General features: G+C 44.7%; 1 protein-coding gene across 1 annotated transcript in view; it reads left to right on the top strand.

The window, feature by feature from the left end:
• TNPO2 (transportin 2) overlaps positions 1–25,280 on the top strand; it is a gene marked incomplete in the record, with an annotated part of 2,382,582 nt that overhangs the window by 1,488,773 nt on the left and 868,529 nt on the right. The window contains 1 exon segment of the mRNA XM_044084755.1: positions 22,419–22,517. Within this exon segment, the coding sequence (XP_043940690.1) occupies positions 22,419–22,517 (99 nt within the window).

Genomic DNA, 25,280 nt, shown 5'->3' with positions numbered 1-25,280 from the left:
CATCTTTAAGCTCAATTCCTGCCAGGAAAGCAGAATACTCTGGCAGACGATTTAAGCGGAAACCTTATGGATCCTCTGCTGCTTCTTCCCAAGGTGGTCCTAAAAGTCACACAAGAGAAACCAAATATGATACTAATTGTCCCGGACTGGCCCCGCCAATACTGGTACCCATTCCTAAGGAGCTTGTTTCAATACCCAGCCTGGACCTTACCTCAAAGACCTCAACTACTGTCCCAGTAAAACAATCAGATCCTGCACAATCGACTCCAGACACTGAACCTGGCAGCATGGCTGATCATGTAGTTATACAAACAACACCTCTCAGTAAATCTGTGATGGATGTCTTTTTGGAAGCCAGAAGGCCTAGTACTAGAAAATCGTATGCCGATAAATGGAAGAGTCTGTGCTTGGAATAAAGCACAAGGAACTGATGCAGCAGAACCAAATATTCCTCAGATATTACAATACTTAACTGAGATGCTTGACAAAGGCCTATCTTTCACATCAATTAAAATCCATGCCTCTGCCATTTCGGTTCATTACAATACAGAGCCACCAATCTTTTCTCATCCTTTACTAAAGCAGTATCTTAGAGGAGCCAAAAATTTAAGGCCTCCTAGAAGATCGCCGTTACCTGCATGGGACCTCAATTATGTGTTGGAAACGCTCACCCTGCCCCCATTTGAACCAGCTGCTACTGCTGATATAAAGTTCTTAGCATGGAAAACAGCTCTGCTAATAGCAATTACTTCAGCAAGAAGAGTTTCAGAGCTACAGGCCCTCATGGCTGCAGAGCCTTTTATCATATTTTACCCAGACAGGGGGTGTCTGAGGACAAATCCCGCATTTATGCCTAAGGTGGTTTCCAGTGTGGCTCTTAACCCAACAATTAATCTGCCAACCTTTTATCCAAATCCGCAGAACAAGGGGGAGAGATTTCTGCATTCCTTGGATGTACACAGACAGCTAAGATTCTACTTGAGCAGGATTAAAGCTCTAACAAAAACTGAGCAATTATTAGTGACATATGCTGCAGGATCAGAAGGAAAGGCTATTTCAAAGCAGACCGTTTCAAAGTGGATAAGCCATTGCATCTGTTTCTGCTACTTATACCATGGTAAACTGTGCCAAAGGGCATTAGGTCTAATTCCATCAGAGCTGCAGCTACTTCAGCAGCCTTTCTCAGAGGAGTACCAAACAAAGACATTCTAGAGGCTGCTACTTGGAGTTCTGTTCACACCTTTACAAAGCATCATCATTTGCCTCTCTACTCCAAGTCCAGGGCAGGCTTTGCCACTGCAGTTCTGCAGGGCCTTATAGCCGCACCTAATGCTGTTTAGCTCCAGCCTCCCAACCATAGCTTTGGGATTCTACCCAAATGTAATGACTGCAACAGTGAAACATGAAGAACATAGTACAGTTGTGTACACTTACCATAAATGTAGATGTTGGAGTGTATTCACTGTTGCAGTCCAGGTTACCCACCCGCCATCTCCCTGTCATTCTGGAGTTTCTTTCCTTCTATATCTTCTGCAACCTATGTGGTGTATTTGCTTGTAGATGAAGGTAAAGTTTATATTAATGCATGTATATATACATACATATAGTTTTGCTATCTTTTGGGGGGCACCTGACATCTGGGGCAAGAAAACTAAAGAAAACTGGGTCGGCTGCATGTTTTATACCCCTGACTTCATGGAAGAGGAGACCACAACCGACGCAGGACCCAAGAATTTGGAATTCAGGCCGACTGAGGGCAACCTGCCAGCAGATTACCCAAATGTAATGACTGCAGCAGTGAATACACTCTAACATCTACATTTATGGTAAGTGTATACAACTGTACTTTTCTTTGATTGTGGGTGTGGGCGGAATGTGGATATAAAGTGCGATTAGTCTATGGTCTGATCTAACCAGCGAGGGTTTACCTCCGGTGTAGAACACCGGTTGCCCATGTTGGTGATGAACAAGTCCAATATGTTGTCACCTCTGGTGGGGGGTGTTGACCAGTTGATCCAGGGCGTTCCAGTTTATAAATTTTAGGAAGCATTGGACAAGGGAGTTAGTAATTGAGTAATTCTCCCAGTTAATGTTTGGGTAATTGAAATCACCCAATATTGGGGCGTTTGGTAGGACCTTCATATTTTCCTGCGTCTCCAGAAACGTGGAATGGGGTTCTGGGTCATGGTGGGTGATCTGTAGCAAGCTACAATTTGAATTGAGTTTTGCCCGTTGTTAGTTGCACATGGATGATCTCTGAGGCATTGTACTGTGCCACTAACCTGGAGTTGTGGGTATCCCTGATGAATATGGATACACCCCCACCTTTTGTGTTTCGGTCTGGGTTCTGTGGCCAAAACGTATGGTATGAGTTATAGCCTGGTAGTGTTAGGGTGCTCTCTGGAGCCTTAAACCTGGATGTTCTTCATCTCACATTGCTGCAGTCCTTACACTTGGGTAGTCCGCTGTCCTCGGTCGGCCCGAATATCAAAGTATAAGGCTGACGTCGGTCAAGGCGCATTTGACTGACATCAGGACGTCGGGGTACAAATGCGCATGACCCACGTCATATCCTCAGTCTTTTTTGCCGCATGGTCCGATGCAGAAGCAGCATTGCAAGTGCCGGTTGGCGTTCTGAGATTTTTCGAAGTTTCAGACCGAGTTCAAAGTTGGCTAAGTACCCCGTTGGGGAATATTTTAGTTTTTCTTGCCTCAGTGATTTACGGATGTCAGAAAAAGTCAATAATTGCATTTCTTGTGGGAAACAGATACCGCATAGAGATTATCATACTTTGTGTATTCCTTGCTTAGGGCCTGAGCACGGCGTTGTTGGCTGTCGCTTGTGCTAGATTCAATAAGCACTATAAAGAGAAGGTTGGATTGTGCCAGGTTAGTCTTTGGGAAGCGGTGCAATTATAAAATGCCGTCGGATGCTCCGGCCGCTTCTTCGAAGAAGCGCAAGGACAAAGCAGTTAAGCCTAGGCTAGAAGAACCGTCTGTACTGGGCCGGTTCTTTAGAGGTGTCGGTGGAGCGGTGGCTTCACGGAGGTTTCTTTGGGTTCCCAGGGAGAGACTTTATTATTGCAAGATGTGGCTTCTCAGGAGGCAGGTCAGGCTGAAGGGGCTTCTCAGGTTTCTATACTCCCTCCCTTCCTAGGGTGGCTAGGCCCTCTCCTTCTGTTTCAAAGGCTTCTCCCAGAGGCAGGCCAGGTTCAGCTTCAGTTGGTGTCACCCTAGTTCTTCTGGAACTGTGCCCAAGAAGCATATGCTTAAAATGGCAGAAGATTTGATTTCTTTGATTAGGGTTCTTTGCCCCTCCTGATAAGAGACCTAGGGTGGAGCCTGAGCCTGGGAGTTTTGAGCAGGCTTCGGATGTTTCAGAGTCTTGGCTGAAGACTTGCAGGAGTATTCTCCTTATTCTGATTCTGATGTGGATGATTTTACTCCTTCTGCTTCTCCTCCTGAGGATTTTTCTTTTCAGAAACTCTTCATTCTATGAGGGAGCATTTTAAGTGGGAAGGTCAGGACTTCTCTGATTCCAGGAAAAGGCTTAGAGAATTTTGTTTTACCCCAGCATAGGCCTTTGGCTATACCTCCTGTTTTAGATGTGGTGGAAGATGTTTTTTGCAGAGGCTTCTCTTAATCCTGATTCTTTGCCTCCTGCTCCTGTTAAACCGGATAGATATTACAGGGTGCCTGAAGCTCATAAGTATCTTTTAAGAGTCCTAGGGCAGACCCAGAAACTGTTAGTCAGGGGCCTAAAGGTGTTAAGGCTTCTGTTGTCAAGAATCCGGTTCCCTCAGACAAAGAGGCCAAGGCTTTGGATAGATGGGGAAAGAAAGTTTATACTACTTCCACTCTAGCTATGAGGGCTTTGAATTGCCAGTTTCACATGTTAAAATACCAAAACTATCTCCTTTCACAATTGAAGTCTAAGGTTGATGCTCTGGCGGAAGGTATTGATTGTAAAGAGTTGCAAGATTTAGTACATGTTTCTGAACAGGTGGGTAAGCATTCTTTGCAATGTGGTTTTGATGCTGTACAGGCCTCGTCTAGGGTGGCTGCCACTGGGTCAGTTCTTCGCAGGCACGCCTGGCTGAGGGATCAGAATTTATCTGACCATGTTAAATCACGGATTTTAGATGCTCCTTTACAATCTGATGTGTTGTTTGGTTCTCCTGTTGAGACAGTCTTAAAGAAAATGGAGGACAAGGCTAAGTCTATGCAGACTGTTAAAGATTTTTTGCAGGTTCAGCCTCCAAAGTTTAGTAGAAATTGGCCTACTAAGGGGTGGATGTATCCTTCTTATGATTCCCAGTCTAGGGGTAGATCTAGACGTGGCAGGGGCAGAGCTCAGGGCTCTTTCAGGCCTAGAACAGGGAGTTCTCCTGCACAGTCTTCAGGTGAGGGCAGGGGTCAGTCCTTTCGTAAACAGACCCAATGACCTACCTTTTCAGCTGCCAGAACCTTCTCGTATGGCAGCACCTTTGGGAGGAAGGTTGGCACTTTTCAAAGAAAATTGGAGTTTAATTACCCAAGACAGATGGGTATTGGATATCATACACCACGGTTACAGGTTTTATTTCCATACCTTGCCTCCTTTCAAAGGCATGCCAGACGTTCCTCCTCAACAAAGAATAGAGGCTCACAAGCAAGTTTCTCTGTTACTCCAAATAGGGGCCATACAGCCGGTCCCTATGCCAGAAGTGGGCCTAGGATTTTATTCTCGCCTGTTCCTAGTACCAAAGAAGGGGAACATGTGGAGACCAATTTTGGATTTATCTACCCTCAACACTTATCTGGACATTCCCAAGTTCAAAATGTTGACGTTACAGCAGCTTTTACCTCTGCTGGGCAAAGATCGTTGGATGTTAACTTTGGATCTCAAGGAGGCTTACCTTCATGTTCCTATCAGACTAAGTTGCAGGAAGTTTCTGCGTTTTCGAGCTGGGACTTCTCACTATCAGTTCTCTGCATTGCCCTTTGGCTTATCTACTGCGCCCAGAGTGTTCACAAAAGTTCTGGCTCCAGTGCTAGCTTTCTTCAGGCTAAAAGGAATACAGATCTATCCTTATTTGGACGACTGCCTGATTCTGGCTCAAGGAAGGGAAGAGCTTCTTCATCATTTGGAATATGTGATAGCAGTGCTAAGATGCCTGGGGTATTCTGTGAACGAAATAAAGTCCAGTCTAGTACCCTCTTAGGACATGTGCTTTCTGGGTGTGAGACTGAATACAGCATCCCAGATGGCCTTTTTAACCCCGGACAAACAAAAGAGTCTATCCCTTTACTTCCATCAACTATCTCATCAGTCCGGGCTGACTGCAAGGACAGTCCTTCAAGCCTTAGGGTTTATGGCATCTTGTATTCTGGTGCTTCCCAATGCCAAACTGCATATGAGGAAGCTGCAATGGTATCTCAAAAATGTATGGACACAGCACTGCCAGGATCTGGACACTGTCATTCAAATAATACCTTGCATTCAAAAGGAATTTTTGTGGTGGGCTCAGGAATGTCACCTAAACAAGGGACTCTCTGTGACCCGGCCAGAGGCGAGTCAGATTTTAACGACAGATGCCTCAGACAAAGCTTGGGGAGCTCATCTAAATGGAAAGTGGATACAAGACAAGTGGCCTGCCAGACTACAACATCTACATATCAACCTGAAGGAGATGTTAGCAGTCCAGTTTGCATTAATAGCTTTCAAGGAGTTACTTCTTCCAGGGCAGGTGTTGATTCTAACAGACAACACAACTGTCATGTGGTACATCAACAAGCAAGGGGGAACGCATTCTTATCCTCTATTCAGGCAAGTAATGATTTTGTGGGAGACTGCTCTCAGTTTACAGCTCAATCTTCAGGCAAGGTTTCTGCCAGGAGCACAGAACTCCTTAGCAGATGTATTGAGCAGGCAATTATGGATCCCCACGAGTGGAAATTAGATCCTCATGTATTTCAGAAATTGACAGTGTCATGGGGAACTCCAGACATAGATCTGTTCGCTTCTCCACTAAACCATCAGCTGCCAAAGTTTTGCACAAAAAGGTTTCATCCCACAGCTTGGAGAGTGGATGCTCTTTCTTTCAATTGGAGCAATCTTCATGTGTATGCCTTTCCACCTCTGCCTCTCCTCCCAAAGGTACTTCTAAAGGTCAGACAGGACAAGCCAAGGATGATTTTAATAGCTCCAGATTGGCCTCGACAGCACTGGTACCCATTACTGAGAAGTCTAGTACGGAAGCCTCCATGGCCTTTGCCTTCGATTCCACACCTGTTGTCACAGGAGGACAGCCATTTGCTCAATGTCAAGCTTCACTCTCTGCACCTAACAGCCTGGCATATTCTGTTTTGACCAATAGTGGGCCTCCACTTCCTCAGCAAGTTTTGAATGTTATTTTGGAAGCTAGAAGGCCTAGTACAAGGAAAGTGTACGCAGATAAATGGAAGAGATTTTTATTTTGGAGTGCAGCAAAAGATTTTGATGTTTCTGGGCCTGATTTGAGTGTGGCTCTTCAATATCTTACTGAGTTACTGGACAAAGGTTTGTCTTTCTCTTCTATTAAGGTTCATGCTGCAGCAATTTCGGCTCACTATGATTGTGACCCACCATTGTTTTCTCATCCTTTGTTCAAGCAATTTCTAAGAGGGGCAAAGAATATAAGACCCCCACGAAAAGCTCCTGCTCCTGCTTGGGATCTCAATTTTGTGTTGGAGAAACTCACTCTACAACCTTTTGAGCCTGCAGCTACTTCTGAGTTGAAATATTTATCATGGAAGACTGCTTTTTTGTTGGTCATTACCTCTGCAAGAAGGGTTTCTGGATTGCAGGCCCTTATGGCGGTTGAGCCTTTCTTGATTTTCCATAAGGATAGGGTATCATTACGTACTAATCCTTCCTTTATGCCTAAGGTGGTTTCTAGTGTGGCTTTAAACCAAACTTTTCATTTGCCTACTTTTTATGCAAATCCCCAAAATAAAGGGGAAAAGATTTTGCACACTTTAGATGTACACAGGCAGTTGCGTTATTATTTGGACAGAACTAAAGGGTTCAGGCAGTCTCAGCAGTTGTTTGTTTCTTTTGCTTTGAGTTCTCAGGGCAAGCCTGTGTCAAAACAAACTATTTCTAAGTGGATTGGGTTTTGCATTACTTTCTGTTATTCCCATCATGGCAAGGAGATTCCAGCTGGGATTAGGCCTCATTCCACTAGGGCTACTGCCACTTCGACAGCTTTTTGAGGGGTGGCAACCAAGGATATTTTGGAGGCAGCTACTTGGAGTTCAGTGCATACTTTCTCTAGGCATTATCACCTGCCACTTTACTCTAAATCCAGGGCTGGTTTTGCCACTGCTGTTTTGCAGGGCATTTTGGCAGCTCCTGCTTCCTTGTAGTTTAGCCATCCCCCCTTACCTCTGCTTTGGGATTCTACCCAAGTGTAAGGACTGCAGCAATGTAAGATGAAGAACATAGTACAGTTTTGTACCTACCATAAATGTAGATGTTCGAGGATCCACATTGCTGCAGTCCAATTTACCCTCCCTCCTTCCCCTCTGTAGTTAGAGGTGGTTGTGTGGGTTGGGTTGTACATATTGTGTATATTGTATATATTGTACATATATTTAGTGCAAGGGTGGTTGGCTGGTTGTTTGCTGTCTTTTGGTTTTGACCTTTATTTTTAGGGTCTTCTGACATCTGGGGCAAGAAAAGACTGAGGATATGACGTCGGTCATGCGCATTTGTACCCTGACGTCCTGATGTCAGTCAAATGCGCCTTGACCGACGTCAGCCTTATACTTTGATATTCGGGCCGACCGAGGACAGCGGACTACCCAAGTGTAAGGACTGCAGCAATGTGGATCCTCGAACATCTACATTTATGGTAGGTACAAAACTGTACTTTTCTGTTACTGCACAGATATCTGTTCTCCATACTGAGGAGTGCCTCGAGTGCATGCATTTTGAGGTTTAGATTTCTGGCGTTTAGTAGCATTACCCTCAGGTTTTGGTTACTTGTGCTTTTTACGGTAGTGGGTTTGTCTCTTGAGCTTTGCCTAAAAAGGAACTATGGGGGTGGCAAAAGCCTTGGGAAGTATTCGAAAGCCAAAGGGTGACTGGTGCAAGCCATCTCTTGTGAAGCAATGTGGCTTATCGAGCTTGTTATCCCAGGTGAACAGATACTGGATCCCCTTTGAATGACACCGGAAACTTAACCATTTGTTGAAATTGATCATTTTTTCTTTATACTGTGGCATCATTTTTGGTGAGGGCAGGATGCTACTCCGGGTCAGGGTCATACTGCCCTGGGCTAGTGATCAGAGAGCTCTTCCGTGTCTCCATGTAGTCCAGGGAGGTATGTCTCAGGTCATTCACACCAACATGGATAATGACAGAGTCCTATTTCTGCTTGTTCTGGAGTGACCTGAGTGCTTGTGTTATGTGGCGGATCCTGGCGCCCGACAGGTAGCTAACTGTAACCTTCTTGTCCAGCCTAGTTAGTGGGACATCAGTCTGCCTGACTATAGAGTCACCTATTACTAGTGTGTTGGGTGTGTTATTTTGCCGTAAGGGCTGTGATTACATGGCACACTGATTATGTGAAGTATGTTTTATGGTTTGTGATGGGGTGTGGAAGTTGCTTGGGTGTCTGCTTTGGAGGTCTCTGTTGCTTTTGCAGATTTTTATTTAGAGCCTCCGAGTATGTTTTTGTGTTAGTGTTATTTGCTGGTGTTGGTTTAGTAGGTCTTTGTGAGACTGGTGGTGTGTTGCAAGTATTTTCCTTGACTGTCCGTTCCAGTCTTAGGTTGAAAGAGCTTTGCCTCCAGTTTGGCTGTTTAAATTGACTCTCTCGCATATTAGTGTTTGGTGGTAGGAGGAGAGGATTGTCTGTGTACATAAGGCAGTTGTAACATTGCCTCAAAATGCCCAGATTCACCAGTTGGACTGGAGAGAGAACCTGAAAAACTGCCCTTTGGACATGCCTGAATAGCTAAGTGAGCTGTTTAACTGATTAGCTGGTAGGGATGAATAGAGAGCCTGGTCCTTCTGGACAGTATAGGGGGTCTAGTGCTAGGGTTAATTAGTGCTTGCTATGAGTTTTGAACAAGTGCTGGGCTGTGAAATGATTGGTTTGAGTGCTTAAGTTGAAAGTTTGTCTAGTTCCAAGGGAAAAATTGAAGAGCAGACTTCGTGGAGCCTGTTATAATTTAACCCTAGCTAACTGGCACTGCCCGGCGCGCAAAACTGCTCAAATGTGATTTTTATAGCAGGGGAAATGAAGGAGAAATTAGCCCAAAATGGCCAATAAACTACTAATTTCTGGGCTACAGCAAACAAGGAGCACACATTTCAGAAAGAAACGGATCAAATAAGCAGGCACAGTAAGCCTTGAACCAGAAATTCCCAGCTCAAAAGAGCAGAATCTAGCCTCTCCTCCCACAAGAGTGCTGACTGCAAACCTTAATGTAAAATAACTGGCCTGAAGCCCAAGTGCTTAAACCAGAACTAATGTGCTTTTCGTATTCCTTGAATACTCCCCCCAGCAACCCTAAGCAAGCAGGTGCTGGACTTCATTCTTGAAGCCAGAAGACCCAATACAATAATATCCTATGCTGATAAGTGGAAAAGGTTCTGCTCATGGATTCACTCTAAAGGAGAGGACACAACACTGCCCTCCCTGCCTCTAATCCTGGATTACTTAGCAGATCATCTCCACCAGGGCCTGTCCTTCTCCATTAAGATACATTCCTCAGCCATTTCTGCTCATGACATCTGAGCCACCTCCCTTCTCGCACCCTCTTATCAAACAGTTCCTGAGAGGGGCAAGTAGTTCCATCAAGGATAGCACCAACCCCTGCGTGGGACCTTAACTTTGTACTGGAAAAACTCACACTCCCCCCCCCCCCCCCCCCCTTTGTACCTGCTGCATTAGCAGAGTTTAAATTTCTCTTGGAAAACCGCCTTGCTTCTAACCATCACTTCAGCTAGGAGTGTGTCTGAGCTACAAGCACTGATGGCTGTAGAACCCTTCATTATTGCTGACAGTGTTTCCCTCAGGACTAACCCTTCCTTCCTTTTTGCCTAAAGTGGTGTCCAGTGTGGCTCTCAACCAATCCATCCATTTGCCAACCTTATTCCCTAATCCTCAAAGGGGAAAGGATCCTTCACTCCTTGGACGTGCACAGACAGCTGAATTTCTTCCTGGATAGGACGAAAGCCCTTCAGGAAATCTGACCATTTACTAGTCAGCTTTGCAACAGGGGCAAAGGGCAGGGCCATTTCAAAACTATTTCCAAATGGATAACTCACTGCATCCATTTCTGCTACAAGCACCATGGGAAACTAACACCTTAGGGGGTCAGAACACATTCCATTAGGGCAACTGCTACCTCTACAGCATTTCTTAGGGGAGTCCCTACCAGGGACATTTTGGAAGCTGCTACCTGGAGTTCTGCACACAACTTCAGCAAGCATTACCACCTGCCTATCTTTTTCTTGACTGCCTCCACCCTTCAGCTTTGGGAATCTACCCAAGTGTGATGACCAACAGTAAAACACGAAGAACATAGTACAGATGTTAGTGTTTGTGTTGCAGTCATCACATTTGGGTTATCTGCCTGCAAGTAGCCCTCAGTCGGCCCGAATACCAGAGTCTTGGGATTTCTGCGTCGGATGCTGTCGCCTCTTCCATGACGTCAGGTAGTCGGTGGTATAAAACATGCAGTCAACACCATTACATCAGCTTTTCTTGCCATGCAGGAGCCCGAAGGAGCAGTTGGCAAGTGCCGGTCGGCTGTTGCCTCAAATTTTCATTTTTCGAGTTTTAAACCTGAAGTCTTCTAAAGCTAAGTACCCCGTTGGGAATCCTTTTTGTTGCTCTAACCGATGTCAGAAAAGGTTAACAATTGTCTTGCCTGTGGGAAGCAAATACCTCACAGAGATTTTCATTACTGCGTCACCTGTTTAGGCCCAGACCACTACATTCTTTGCTGACTGTTTTATGCCTTGTTTAACGCCCAAGCTATTAGTCGTCTGCTTATCTTTGTTGCTAAATTTTCGCTCTCATTCTCCATATTCCGAAATGGCTTCGATAAGCCATCAGACTACCAATCTTTTGAAAAACATAAGGATAAAGACAGACCGCATAGCTCCAAAACTGCAGACGTTTCCGTTAAGCTAGTCGCCAGTCCGCCAGTACTCAGGTGCCTTCGCAGCCTCCGATACCCGCTTCTACAGATTCGCAGGCCTCTACTGAGACACATTCGGAGTCCAGTATGCTGCAAGATGCTTCTTCGACTATGGAACCAGCAGATGTCTCTACCTTGGATGGGGCCGGAGCCTCTATGCATCACAGGCTTCTGAGGGTGTATTCAAACCTTCCGATGTTCATATTAAACCAACTACTTCATTTCTGACTAAAACTGAGTTTCTCAGGCACAGAGTTCACACTACGCCTAGGAAACCAACCAAAGCGCATTCTCAAGCTCCCATGCCACAGAAACAAATGTTTAGAATGGCTGAAGACCTTATTACTTTTAGAGGGGGAAGGCTGGCTTCCCCCACTAAAAGACAAAATTGATTTTCCTTCTGATTCTACAGACCATGAGTCTGATGACTGACCCCTCTGATTATCAGGACATACCCTTATCTCCCTTTGAGGATTCAGATGCACAGGATTCCATTCCCTCTGCCTCCCCTCCAGAGGATTTTTCTTTCTGTGAAACCTTGCATACCTTGAGAGCATTTCTGCTGGGAATGTCAGGACTATCCACAGTCCAAAAAGAGACTGAGTTTTTGTACTTGCCTCAGCACAATCTTCTAGCTATACCCCCTGTCCTGGATATTGTAGATGTCTTCATGGAATCCCGTCTTACCCCTGATACTTTACCACCAGCTCCTAGAAAGCCTAACCGGTACTACAGAGTACCTGACTTTCACAAATTTCTCTCTCAAAATCCCACTGCAGATCCAGAGACCATTTCCCAGGGACCTAAAGGTGTTAAGGCTACAACAGCCAACAACCCTACCCTTTTGGCAGGGATTCCAGGGCTTTAGACGGATAGGGTAAGAAGGTCTATACCTCTGCAACTCTTGCCATCAGGGCTTTAAATTGCCAGTTTCACATGGTGAAGTACCTGCAGCATATTATGGAATTAAACAAAAAATGTTGTTTATTCCTGATTATACAGAAAATAAAGATTTACAGGAAATGATGCATTCTCCAAACCAAGTTGGTAAACATACTTTGCAGTGTTGTTTTAATGTCTTAGAAGCATCTTGTTGGGTTGCTGTCACTGGGTCTGTTCTGAGAAGGCATGCTTGGCTGAAGGAACAAATCTTGCCAGACCATGTCAAAGCAAAATTACTAGTTGCCCCATTAAACCAAGGATGTTTGTTTGGCACAAAAGCAGAAGTTCTTAAAAAGATGGAGGAAAAAGCTAGTTCTATGGAAACTGTTAAAGATTTCTTACAGGTACAGCCACTTAGATTCAGTAGGCATTGGCCTTCTAAAAACTGGTCCTTTCCAGTCCCTCCCAGACCTTTAGTCCAAACCCAGGGGCAACAGACCACAAAGATTGCAGTCTCTGTATGCAGAGATCTAAACAATGGCGTGCTCCTACCTCAAAAACAGGGAGTGGTAAACCACCCCCTTATGGAAAAAGTTCACAATGACTTGTCTATCATCCTTCCAAGCCATGCCCAAGTATTTTCACCCCTAGGAGGAAAACTCACCCTGCATGCAAAAAACGAAGTACATTACCCAGGACCAATGGCTCCTAAACATTGTATCCCAGGGATACAGATTCTATTTCGACTCACTGCCAACTCCAAGCGAATAGCCAGACCTCCCCACAAACCAGTGGGCAGAGGCCCAAAAGCAAGTACTTTATCTTGTCAGTATCAAGACTATTCAACCTGTCCCAGCAGAGCATAGGGGGCAAGGTTTTTACTCCAGACTGTTTCTGGTAACCAGGAAAGAAAACTCTTGGTGCCCTGTCCTGGATATGTCTTATTCTCATCCCATTCCTGGTGGTTCCAAGGTTCAAGATGCTTACTCTCCAACAGCTACTTCCTATGCTAGCCATGGACTCCTGGCTAGCCACCCTAGACTTGAAATAAGCTTATCTGCACATCCCCTTAAGGGAATCTTGCAGAAATACCTACATTTCAGAGCAGTCTCTATGCATTAAAAGTTCTCTGCACTTCTCTTTTGCTTATCTACTGCGCCCAGGGTATTCACAAAATGCCTAGCTCCAGCCATTACATATTGCAGGCGGAGAAAAATTCAAATTTACCCCTACTTGGACGATTGCCTGATTCAGGCGGGCAGTCAGGACTTACTACTCCAGTACCTGACATTTGTAAATAGACTGCTAACTTCACTGGGGTACACCATTAATGAAGAGAAATCATATTAGGTACCCAGCCAACAGGTTGTATTCCTGAGAGCGGACTTGAACACAACTTCCCAGATGACATTCCTCACTCCAGAAAAACAAATGTATTTGACAAACTTCTTCAATCTGCTAGCCACCAAAACCCAGCTATCTGCAAGAGACTGCAATGCCTAGGGTTCATGGCCTCTTGCATTCTCCTAATTCCATATGCAAGACTGCATATGAGGAAACTTCAGTGGTACTTAGTCTCTGTTGTCAACATTCTCAGGACCTGGAAACAATAATGCTTGTCATTCCTTGCCGATGGGCAGAGTTCCTTTGGTGGGCAGAGACTTGCTACCACAACAAAGGACTCCCTTTCACTCTACCTCTGCCACCCAAACCCTAACAGACCCATCTGACTATGCATGGGGGGGGGCTCACATGGCAGGGCTTTGTATTCAGGGCAAATGGAGCCCAAAGCAAATGCACCTGTATATCAATCAAAAAGAAATGTTAGCTGTACAGAATGCTCTGACAGCCTTCAAATGCCTTATTCTTCCAGGGCAACTATTGATAGACAGACAACACCACAGTTCTGGTACATAAACAAGCAGAGGGGAACCCATTCCTACTCACTCTGCAGGTTAGCCATGGCTCTGTGGATCACAGCCTTGAGCAGTCAAGTGCACCTGCAACCTCAGTTCCTGCCAGGCAAACTAAATTCTCTGGCAGACGACTTAAGCAGAAATCTAATTGACCCGCACAAGTGGAAACTGGAACCCAAATCATTCAGGCTGCTAACAGGTGGTGGTCACTGTGGTGGACCTCTTTGCTTCCCCTCAGAACTTTTAAATTGAGCGAATATTGCACCAGAACTCCCCACAGCCAAGTATGGAAAGTAGATGATCTGTCCTTCACATGGGTAGACCTCTCAATCTATGCCTTTCCCCCTCTGCCCCTCCCCTCGAAGGTTTTACTAAAGATCAAACAGGACAAGCCAAGGACAACCCTGACTGCACCAGAGTGGCCACGACTGCACTGGTACACCCTCCTCTGCGTAGTCTGACAGTACTGCCACATTGGCACCTGCCCCAGACCCCCCTCCCTGCTGTCCCAGCAGGAGGGCCAGATTTTGCATCCTCAACTACAAACCCTGAACCTAGCAGCCTGGTTCATCCCCTGAACCCTCAGTAAACGGGTGCTGGATGTCATCCTGGAGGCAAAAAGGCCTAGTACTAGAAATTCCTATTCAGAAAAGTGGAAGAGATACTGTTCTTGAAGCCAGTCTCAAGGAATGGACACAACTGTGCCAAGCTTACCTCATATACTAGATTACTTACAAATTTTCCACAAAGGCCTCTCCTCCTCTTCAATTAAGATTCATCCTCTGCCATCTCAGCTCATTGTAATGCTGAGCCACCACTCTTCTGTCATCCTCTGGTCAAACAGTTTGAGAGGAGCCAAAAATGTTAATGCCCCCCAGGAAAGCTCCCACTCTTGCCTGGGACCTTTAACTTTGTATTGGAAAAGCTCACGCTTCCACCCTTTGAACCTGCTGCCTCAGCAGAGCTAAAATTCTTCTCTTGGAAAACAGCTTTACTTCTAGCCATCACTTCAGCAAGATGAGTGAATTGCAGGCCCTTATGGCTGTGAAACCCTTTGTCTTCCATGCGTCAGGGTTTCTCTCAGGACTAACCTATCATTCATGCCCAAGGTGGTGTCTAGTGTGGCTTTGAACCAATCCATTCATTAGCCAACTTTTCTGCCTAATCCTCAGAATAAAGGGGAAAGGATCCTGCACTCCCTGGGCGTGCACAGGCAGCTCAGGTTCTGTCTGGGCAGGACTAAACCTTTCAGAAAATCTGAAGAGCTGCTGATCAGCTTTGCTGCAGGGGCAGAGGGCAAGGCCATTTCAAAGCAAACCATCTCCAAATGAATAGCACACTGCATCCTTTTCTGCTACAAACACCATGGGAAACCTACCCCACAGGGGATCAGAACACATTCTACTAGGGCTACATCAGCCTCTACAGCATTTGTCAGGGGAGTTCCTACCCAGGGACATCCTGGAATCTGCAACCAGGAGCTCTGTACACATTCACCAAACATTACCACTTGCCTATCTCTTCTAAATCCATAGCTGGATTTGCCACAGCATTCTTACAGGGCCTGATTGCCAGCCCTAATGCTTCTTAACTACCTCCACCCCTCCTCAGCTTTGGGAATCAATCCAAATGTGATGACTGCAACAGTGAACACATCATAAATGTAGATGTTGAGTGTATTCACTGTTGCAGTCCTGGTTACCCTCCCTCCATCCCCCTGACTTCTCTCTGTACTTCTACCTATTCCTTGTTGTTTGGCTAGGTCTTATAACATTGGTGTTTACTTTCTACTCGGGATGTTCCACACCATGTAATTGCCTCCTATTGTGGGGGCTCCTGACATCTGGGGTAAGAAAAACTGATGTAATGGTGTTGGCTGCATGTTTTATACCCCTGACATCATGGAAGAAGCATTAGCATCCGACGCAGAAATCCGAAGACTCTCTGGTATCCAGGCCGGCTGAGGGCTACTTGCAGGCAGATAACCCAAATGTAATGACTGCAACAGTGAATACAACACTAACATCTACGTTTATAGTAAGTGTACACAACTGTACTTTTCCCACCCAGCCTTCCCCTTGCCCAACTCCTGGAGTACCCACTCCGTAGTCGCTGATTCCGTCGGCATTCAGTTCTGAAGATGCATGTTGATGTTCACTTTATACCAGACATCCAGTTACGACCGACATCCGAGAGCGATATGCAGGATGTCCCGTGCACCCTAGCTTTAGCACTTAACTTTTGTGTAATGGCCAGACCTACAAGAGTTCACCAGAGGCAAGCTCTTTGATGTGATGAATACAGCCGCATATAGAAGGACATCTAAGGTTATGTTAAGAACTTGCACAACAAGGCTTTCCTTTCGAGCTCCTGGTTCTATCTTTTGATAGTTCTCTTGCCATACTTGCCGTATTTGTACAGCTGCAGCAATCTGAGGTAATTTGGAGAACAGGGGAATTGTGCGTAATGGAGGAACTAGAGATTCGAATCCTAAGCTATAAAAAAGCTGTAGTCTGATCTGAGGTTAGGATTCAGACCTACAGGTTGAATGAAAATGGACAACACAATGTTATGTTAAGTACACAAGTATTTTGGGAAAAGTGGCAAAGGTTACTTTGTCGAGTTGGGTGTCAGATTATATTTCCTTTGTCATAGAATTTTGTCCTTACCAGGTAAACCGAAGGCTCATTCAACTAGAGTAGTTTCTACCGTGGCAGCCTACTCTAGAGGCCTGCCCATTGACACTTGTGCTGCAGCAACTTGGTTGAAAGTACGCACTTGTCTCAAGATGTTCTTCATGTTTCACTGTTGCAGTCATTACATTTGGGTAATCTGCTGGCAGGTTGCCCTCAGTCGGCCTGAATAACAAAGTCTTGGGTCCTGCGTCGGTTGCGGTCTCCTCTTCCATAACGTCAGGTCATCAGGGGTATCAAACAAGCAGCCAACGCCATTTTTATCCATCTTTCTTGCCGCGCGGTGCCCTTAGCAGTTCGCAAATGCCGGTCGGCCGACTCCTGAAATTTTCGTTTGAGTTTCAAACCGAAGTCTTCAAACTAAAGCTAAGTACCTCGTTGGGGGGACTTTTTCTTGCTCCTTATCTGTGTCAGTACAATTAATAATTGCATCACTTGTGGGAAGCAAATACCTCATAAGGATTTTCATTTGTACTGTATTCCTTGGCTAGGCCCTGATCACAACGTGTCTTGCTTTCGGTTTTGTGCTAAATTTAACCAACGCACTATTAAGCGTCTGTATATTTTTGCTTCTAAATATTTTGGCTCAAGATTTAATTACCCTGAAATGTCATCTGTTAGCAATCCGACTACCAGAGTTCACAAAAAACGCAAGGAAAAAGGCAGACTGACCATTGAGGTCCAAAACCGACTAAGCTTCTCCTAAGCCAGTCGCCAGTACTCAGTGAGGCGCTTTCTCAGCCCCCGATAACTGCTACTTTTGAGTCGCAGGCCTCTACCGAGACCCATTTGGAGTCCGGTATGCCGCAAGATTCTGCAAGTATTGAACCAGTGGATGTCTCTCCCTTGGATGGGACCGGAGCTGCTGAGCAGGCACCGGCTTCTGAGGGTGTTTTCAGGCCTCAACATTTGTATATTAAACCGACACTATCATCAAAAACAAGGCCAAAACCAACTTTTATGTCTAAAAAAAAACTGACGCATGAGCAACGTGCTCAGGCCCCTATGCCTAAAAAACAAATGAGCAAAATGGATGAGGATTTAATTGCGTCTGCAACCTTGGCAATCAAGGTTTAAAACTGCCAGTTTCATATGCTTAAATATCAACAGCATGTTATGGGCTTACTGAAACAGAAAATGATGCTTTCTGATTGTGGGGAAAATAGTTACAGGATTTATTGCATTCAGCAGAACAGGTTGGAAAGTGTACTTTGCAGTGTGGTTTTGATTCCTTGGAGGCATCTTGTAGGGCTGCCGTAACTGGATCTGTTATAAGAGGGCATGCCTGGCTCAAGGAGCAAAATTTGCCTGATCATGTTAAAGCTAAATTGTTGGATGCTCCTTTACACTATGACAGTCTGTTTGGAAATAAGGCAGAAGAGGGTTTTAAGAAAATAGAAGGCAAAGCTAAATCTATGCAAACTGTAAAAGATTTCTTGGAAGTGCAGCCGCCCAGGTTCAGTAGGCACTGGCCTACTAAGAATTGGTCCTTTCCTGTGTCCAACAGAGCCACTCTGGGCAGACCCAAGTGTTCCATATCAATCTCAGGGATCTTACAGATCAAAGCAATGGGATGGCTCCACCTCCAAATCTGGAGGTAACTAAGCACAACCCTACAGTAAGCAGTCTCAATGACTTTCCTCTGCCATCTCCAAGCAGTTATCTTTTGGCAGCCCCCTTGGGAGGAAAACTAGCACTTGATGCTTAGAATTGGCATTTAATTACCCGGGACAAGTGGGTATTAAACATAGTATCCCAGGGATACAGATTTCATTTCCACGCGTTGCCAATTCTAAACGGGTGCCAGATCTGCCACCAAACCAGTGGGCTGAGGCCCAGAAACAAGTCATGTCCCTCATGGATATGGGAGCTATTCAGCCGGTACCAGAAAGGGAAAAAGGACAGGATTTTATTCTGCTTTTCCTGGTACCCAGAAAAGGCAAATCATGGTGTCCAATTCTGAATTTATTAATTCTAAACACATTCCTGGACATTCCAAAATTCAAAATGCTGACTTTACAACAGCTGCTGCCTATGCTAGGCAAGAATGTATGGTTGGTAACTCTAGACTTGAGGCATACCTGCATATCCCAATAAGGGAATCTTGCAGAAGATACCTCCGCTTCAAAGCAGGCGTTTTGTATTACCAATTCTCTGCACTGCCCTTTGGCTTATCTACTGCGGCCAGGGTCTTTATGAAGTGCCTGGCACCAGTAGTTGCATTTTGCAGACAAAGAAACATACAAATTTATCCTTATCTGGACGATTGTCTCATTCAGGCAGAGAACAAGGAGACACTTCAACATCTGGCGTTTGTAAAAAGGTTTCTAGCATGCCTAGGTTACACCGTAATCGAAAAGAAATCACAACTGGTACCATCTCAAATTACATTCCTGGGTGCAAGCTTGAATACAACTGCCCAGATGGCTTACCTCACGCCAGACAAACAAATTCAGTTGACAACATACTTCAAACAAATGGCAACAAAATACCCAGCTGTCTGCAAGACAAATTCTGCAGGCTTTGGGGTTCATGGCATCCTGCATTCTACTAATTCCATATGTGAGGCTGCATATGAGAAAACTTCAGTGGTATCTAAAAAGCTTATGGAGTCAACATTGTCACAGCCTGGAAACAATGATTCCTCTAATTCCCTGCCTGCAACAGGAGTTTCTTTTGTGGGCAGAGATATGTCACCAAAACAAGGGACTGTCATTTACTCTACCCCTGCCACCCTAACTACAGACTCATCAGACTATGCTTGGGGGGCACCTGGCAGGGAGATGCATTCAGGGCAAATGTAACCCAAACCAAATGCATCTACATAACCAGAAAGAAATGCTAGCTGTTCAGAATGCTCTGACAGCCTTCAAGGACTTTCTTCATCCAGGACAACTACTGATAAAGACAGACAACACCACAGTTATGTGGTACATAAACAAGCAGGGGGTACCCACTTCTACCCCCTTTGCAGACTGGCCATGGCCTTGTGGAACACAGCCTTGGCTTACCAAATACATCTTCAAGCTCAATTCCTGCCAGGAAAGCAAAATACTCTAGCAGACGACCTAAGCAGAAATGTTATGGACCCACACGAATGGAAACTGGATCCACAAATCTTCAGTGTGTTAACACAAAAATGGGGGAGCCCAGACATAGTTTTGGGGAGAGGCAAATAGATCTGTCAGTTGGACAAATTCTGCACAAGAACTCAACACAAAAAAGCATGGAAAGTGGATGCTCTGTCCTTCAGCTGGAAAAACCTATCAGTCTATGCCTTTCCCCCTCTGCCTCTAATCTCCAAGGTCTTACTGAAAGTCAGACAGGAAAAACCAAAAATGATTCTAATTGCTCCGGACTGGCCTCGTCAACACTGGTACCCACTTCTAAGGAATAATGTCACACCTTCCTCAGTGGTACTTGCCTCAAACACCTTACCTTTTGTCTCAGCAGAACTATCAAATTCTGCGCACACTGCTCCAAACTCTGAATCTTGCAGCATGGCTAATCAATTCATTTCACCAACCACATCTCTCAGTAAACCTGTGATGGATGTCATTTTGGAGGCCAGAAGGCCTAGTACTAGAAAATCTTATGCTGACAAATGGAAAAGATTCTGTGCCTGGAACCAAGCACAAGGAAAATAAGTACAGTAATGCCCAATATTCCTCAGATTCTGCAATACTTGACTGAGATGCTTCACAAGGGCCTATCTTTTTCTTCAATCAAAATCCATGCATCTGCCATCTTGGCTCATTACAGCACAGATCCTCCCCTCTTTTTCTCATCCCCTGCTAAAACAGTACCTCAGAGGGGCCAAAAATTGAAGGCCTCCCAGGAGAGTGCCAGCTCCTGCTTGGGACCTCAATTTTATGCTGGAAAAACTCACCCTACCTCCTTTTGAACCAGCAGCTACTGAGGATATAAAATTTCTTTCTTGGAAGACTGCCTTTCTTTTGGCAGTCACTTCAGCTAGAAGGGTTTCAGAACTATAGGCTCTCATGGCAGTGGAGCCTTTCATTATTTTTTACCCGGACAGGGTGGCCCTCAGGACCAATCCTTTTATGCCTAAGGTGGTATCCAGTGTGGCTCTTAACCAGACCATTCACCTGCCAACTTTCTTCCCAAATCCGCAGAACAAGGGGGAGCAGATTTTGCATTCATTGGATGTACACAGAACTAAGATTCTACTTAAACAGGACAAAATCTCTAAGAAAGTCTGAGCAACTACTGGTGGCATTTGCTGCAGGATCAGAGGGGAAGGCTACATCAAAGCAGACTATTTCTAAATGGATAAGCCATTGCATTCGTTTCTGCTACTTGCACCATGGTAAACCTGTGCCCAAGGGGATCAGATTCCATTCCACCAGGGCTGCCTCTACTTCAGCAGCTTTTCTGAGGGGTTCCTACCAGAGATATTCTAGAAGTTGCTACTTGGAGCTCAGTTCATACGTTCACAAAGCATTACCATTTACCTCTCTTTTCTAAATCCGTGGCAGGCTTTGCCACTGCAGTCCTGCAGGGCCTTATAGCTGCTCCTAATGCTGTTTAGTTCCATCCTCCCTTCCATAGCTTTGGGATTCTACCCAAATGTAATGACTGCAACAGTGAAACACGAAGAACATAGTACAGTTGTGTACACTTATCATAAATGTAGATGTTTGAGTGTATTCACTGTTGCAGTTTGGGTTACCCACCCACCAGCCCCCTTTTTCTGTACCTTTTCTTTCCTTCACTATACTCAAAAGCCTTTGTGGTGTTTTTGCTTTTAGTTGAAGGTAAATTTTATGTTTTCTAAAGTGCATTTATATATTTATCGTTGTATATCTATTTTTTGCTCCCCATTTGGGGGGCACCTGACATCTGGGGCAAGAAAAACTGAAAGAGGAGACAGCAACCAACGCAGGACCCACGACTGTTATTCAGGCTGACTGAGGGCAACCTGCCAGCAGATTACCCAAATGTAATTACTGCAACAGTGAATACACTCTAACATCTGCATTTATGGTAAGTGTACATAACTGTACTTTTGATGTACAGTCCAGGTCACTTTCTTTTTGTTGCATTGTATTCAGGGATGTCTTTGATACTGCCCAGTTTGACAACTTGGGATTGTGCCCCATATGCTTATAATAGGCAAAAAATAGACATTGGATACAAAAGCTATGTACTTACCATAACTTCAGATTCATGTCTCATTTTCTTCCAGTTAGAACTCCCTCCCTCCTACCCCCTCCTGGCTTTGAAATGATTAGATATTTTATACTCTGCCAGTGCACAGTCATGAGACTGTACCCATCTCTTCCTTAACAGGGTGGGATTATCTAAATTAGTTTTTTTCTGTAGGATTGTTCAGATATGAGACAAAGGAGAGCAAAATCTGAGTAGCTAAGGTGGAGTCCAGGGAATTATGGGTAGGAGAGGAGTCTGCTCTGTATCCAAAGAAGCTTCAGAGTCTGTGCTGAGGTCAAATCCAGTTGGATCTTACAGTCCGCATGTTTGAATTGGATAAAAATCAGACATGTATGTAAAGTGGTGGTAAGTACATAAACTTCACATTTGATGCATTGAAATAAAAAAATTATGATGAAATTCATTAGCATTGTAAAGTTGGCTTTCTGTATAATTTTGGCATTTCGATAGCAGTTGTTTAGACTTTAGGTCCTTGGGTATAACTACACAAGGAATGGTGGTGATATGGCAGACAGTAGCAAGTTTAATTTGTGATGTAATTTTCTTTCTACAGCAGAGTTTATGCCAATTTTGGGCACAAATCTGAACCCTGAGTTTATCTCTGTATGTAATAATGCCACTTGGGCCATTGGAGAAATCTGCATGCAGATGGGTAAGAGGACTTTGACTATTTTGCGAATTTCTTCCTGTTTTTTATTTATGCATGTATTTATGAAGACTGCTTAATCTGATGTCCTTTGCATTTTTCCTCAACGTATGGTGTTTGGATCCCAGTTGGCTGCATATTCCAGATTAGAGATGCATCTCTGGAGCTAGCCTTCTACCCATAATGCCCTATTCCATCCCAATTGTCTCAGATTTCATGTTGCCATCACGAACAGATGAAGGTTCCCCTCTCAAGCTTTCAAAGCAATAATTTGAGTTTTATAGATTTAGCTTTCCTGAGAGATTTCTCCTCTTTAGCGTCCCTCTGAGTTTTGATAGAATTCTATGTAGTATTTTTCCATACCATTTCTGTTATTTTTTCTCTACTTTTTACTCTTGTTCATAGGGTAATTTCTCTAGTCTACCACTGTTGCTGGTTGAATTCTTGACTGTTTTCAGATGTCCTATTCTCATGTTGCAGTATTCCAACTCTTGGGTTTTCCTCTTTTGCTACCCAAACGTCTGGCCAGTATACAAAGCTTCTAGTCACTGCTAGGTGCGTGGGACATCTGATGTTGACAAAGGAGATCTGGGCCATAAAAGTGATGTCTGCACGCACCTGACCTCAGAACTTTGCCACCAGTCTACCGCCAGCTGTTCCTGCAATTCCGGGTGTCAGTTCAAAACTTCAGATAAGTACTCTGATGTGGCCGTTTTGTACAGCTTTTCTGGATACATTCAATGCAGCATCTCTCAATACTGATTCTGTCTCCAGTTCCCCATAGGCCTGATTTTACAAAGATGTCCTATGTTTCAATATTCTTTGTGTGAGATTTCCCACCTCAGATGACCTCTACTTCGGCTCCTATTCAAAAGCTTCATCTTGGTTGCTGTAGTTGCATGGGACATCACATGTAGGGCCATAAACCAGGGGCCTTAAATGTGACATCTGCATGCACAGACCTCAGAACTTTTCAGCTGCAGATAACTGTCACATTGTATGCTTCGCTCCTTCACCACAAGACATCTAAAAGCTAAATACCCTTTTGGGGGGTTTTCTTTGACTTCTAACTAAAGCTTGGTTTGTTGTAGTAACCTATAGCTAATGTCAGCTAAAAAAAGGGTAAATGCCAATGTGGGTGCCAGATATCACATAAAGATACGTACGACCGCTGCATTTTTTTGCCTCAGCGAAGAGCATGACTATATATACCACTTGCTCTACCTGACAATCCTTTGTTCCTAAGATCCTACACAGCCGTCTGGCTGTTCTCAATCTAGATCTAGAAAATCAGTCACTTAAAAAATTAGCGCTCAGAATGGATCCTGTTTCGGAAGCTCCAACTGAGCCTGCATGGAAGAAGGCCAAGATTCCTAGGCCCACTTCCACTGTCTTTGCTTTCAGATGCCCTGCCAGCTAACGATGTAGGAGTTGAGGGACGTTTGTCAGATCAGTTTACTTTGGCAACCTTCAAGGAAACTGCTTCTCAGTTGACAACTAGCATGTCCACGGAGCTTATTCAAGACGTCTGCTACTGCCAAGGTTGAAAGGGAACCAGACCAGCCGGGCCTCCGACTGGGATCCTGACACAGCTTCCCTTAGCCTTGCACCCGATTCCAGGCCTTCCCTAAGACAACTCAATTAAAAAAGAAACAGAAAAGCAAACCTTTGGCTACACCTGCTGAAGACCTATCTGATTGGCAGTCCTTCAGCTCATCCCTGCAGACCTTCATGGCCCTTAGGCCAACAGCCTATTCTGCATCTACCCTTCCTCTCCTCAGCCCTAGGCCTATCTCTGTCTCCCCTGTTCCACCGCCCGCTTCACAAGATAGGGAAAAAGAGCAGGTGGCTTATTCATTTTCAGATAAATCCATCTTATATGCCTCCCAAATAGCCTGTCCTCAAGAATATTACTCTCCAGATGAAGAATCCATCGAAGGGGACTCCAATCCAGAAGAGGATATCACCTTTGGCGAGACAACCAAAGTGAAGGAATACTTCAAATGGGATACCTCACAAATGTCTGACACTCAAAAAAAGGTATTTTTAATTGCTACAAGTGGAATCTTCCTCCCCTTCTGCCATTCCTCCTGTCATCGCTGCTTATTTAGATGCCTTTTCCTCAGCTTCTCAGCCCCCTGCTCCTAAAAGGCCAGCTCGCTTCTACAAAGTGCCTGATGACCAGAAATTTCTAGTCAAACCACCCCTGGCAGACCCTGCTGTGATTGCTGTGTCATCAATAAACAGTCCAGACTGTCTGCTTCTGTCCTATCTACAGGCAAATACAGTAAAACTATTGATAGAATTGGAAGGAATGTTTACACTTCTTCCACATTGGCATTTGGAACCATCAACTGTCAAACCCATATGATCAAATATGCTCTGGACTGTGTCTATCAAGCCTCTACTCTGCTGGCTACTACTGCAGACTGCCCCACTAAATCTGACATGGCATCTAAGCTATCTCTGGCTGCCCAAGTAGCCAGACATTCCATTAGATGTAGTTATGATGCTGCAGAGGCCTCTGCACGGTCTGCAGCCTCTCCCTTTGTACTTGAAGATGTTCATGGCTACGTCTGCAACACTTACCGCAGAACTTAGTCTAAAATCTTAGATGCTCCTCTGACCCTAACTTATTTGGTAAACAGTCATCAGATCTCTTTAAAAATCTACAGGAAAAGAGCAAGGAATTGCAAGACATCAAGCATCATCTTGTTTCTCATTCCTAAATATTACAGGAATTACCCTGCGAAGACTACATTTGTCAGG

Source organism: Protopterus annectens, chromosome 9.part0 (genome assembly GCF_019279795.1).
Source record: "Protopterus annectens isolate FY-2018-M chromosome 9.part0, PAN1.0, whole genome shotgun sequence".
Classification (NCBI taxonomy): Eukaryota; Metazoa; Chordata; order Ceratodontiformes; family Protopteridae; genus Protopterus; species Protopterus annectens.
The sequence above is the reverse complement of the archived record's forward strand: the minus strand, read 5'-3'. Positions and strand labels throughout refer to the sequence as shown.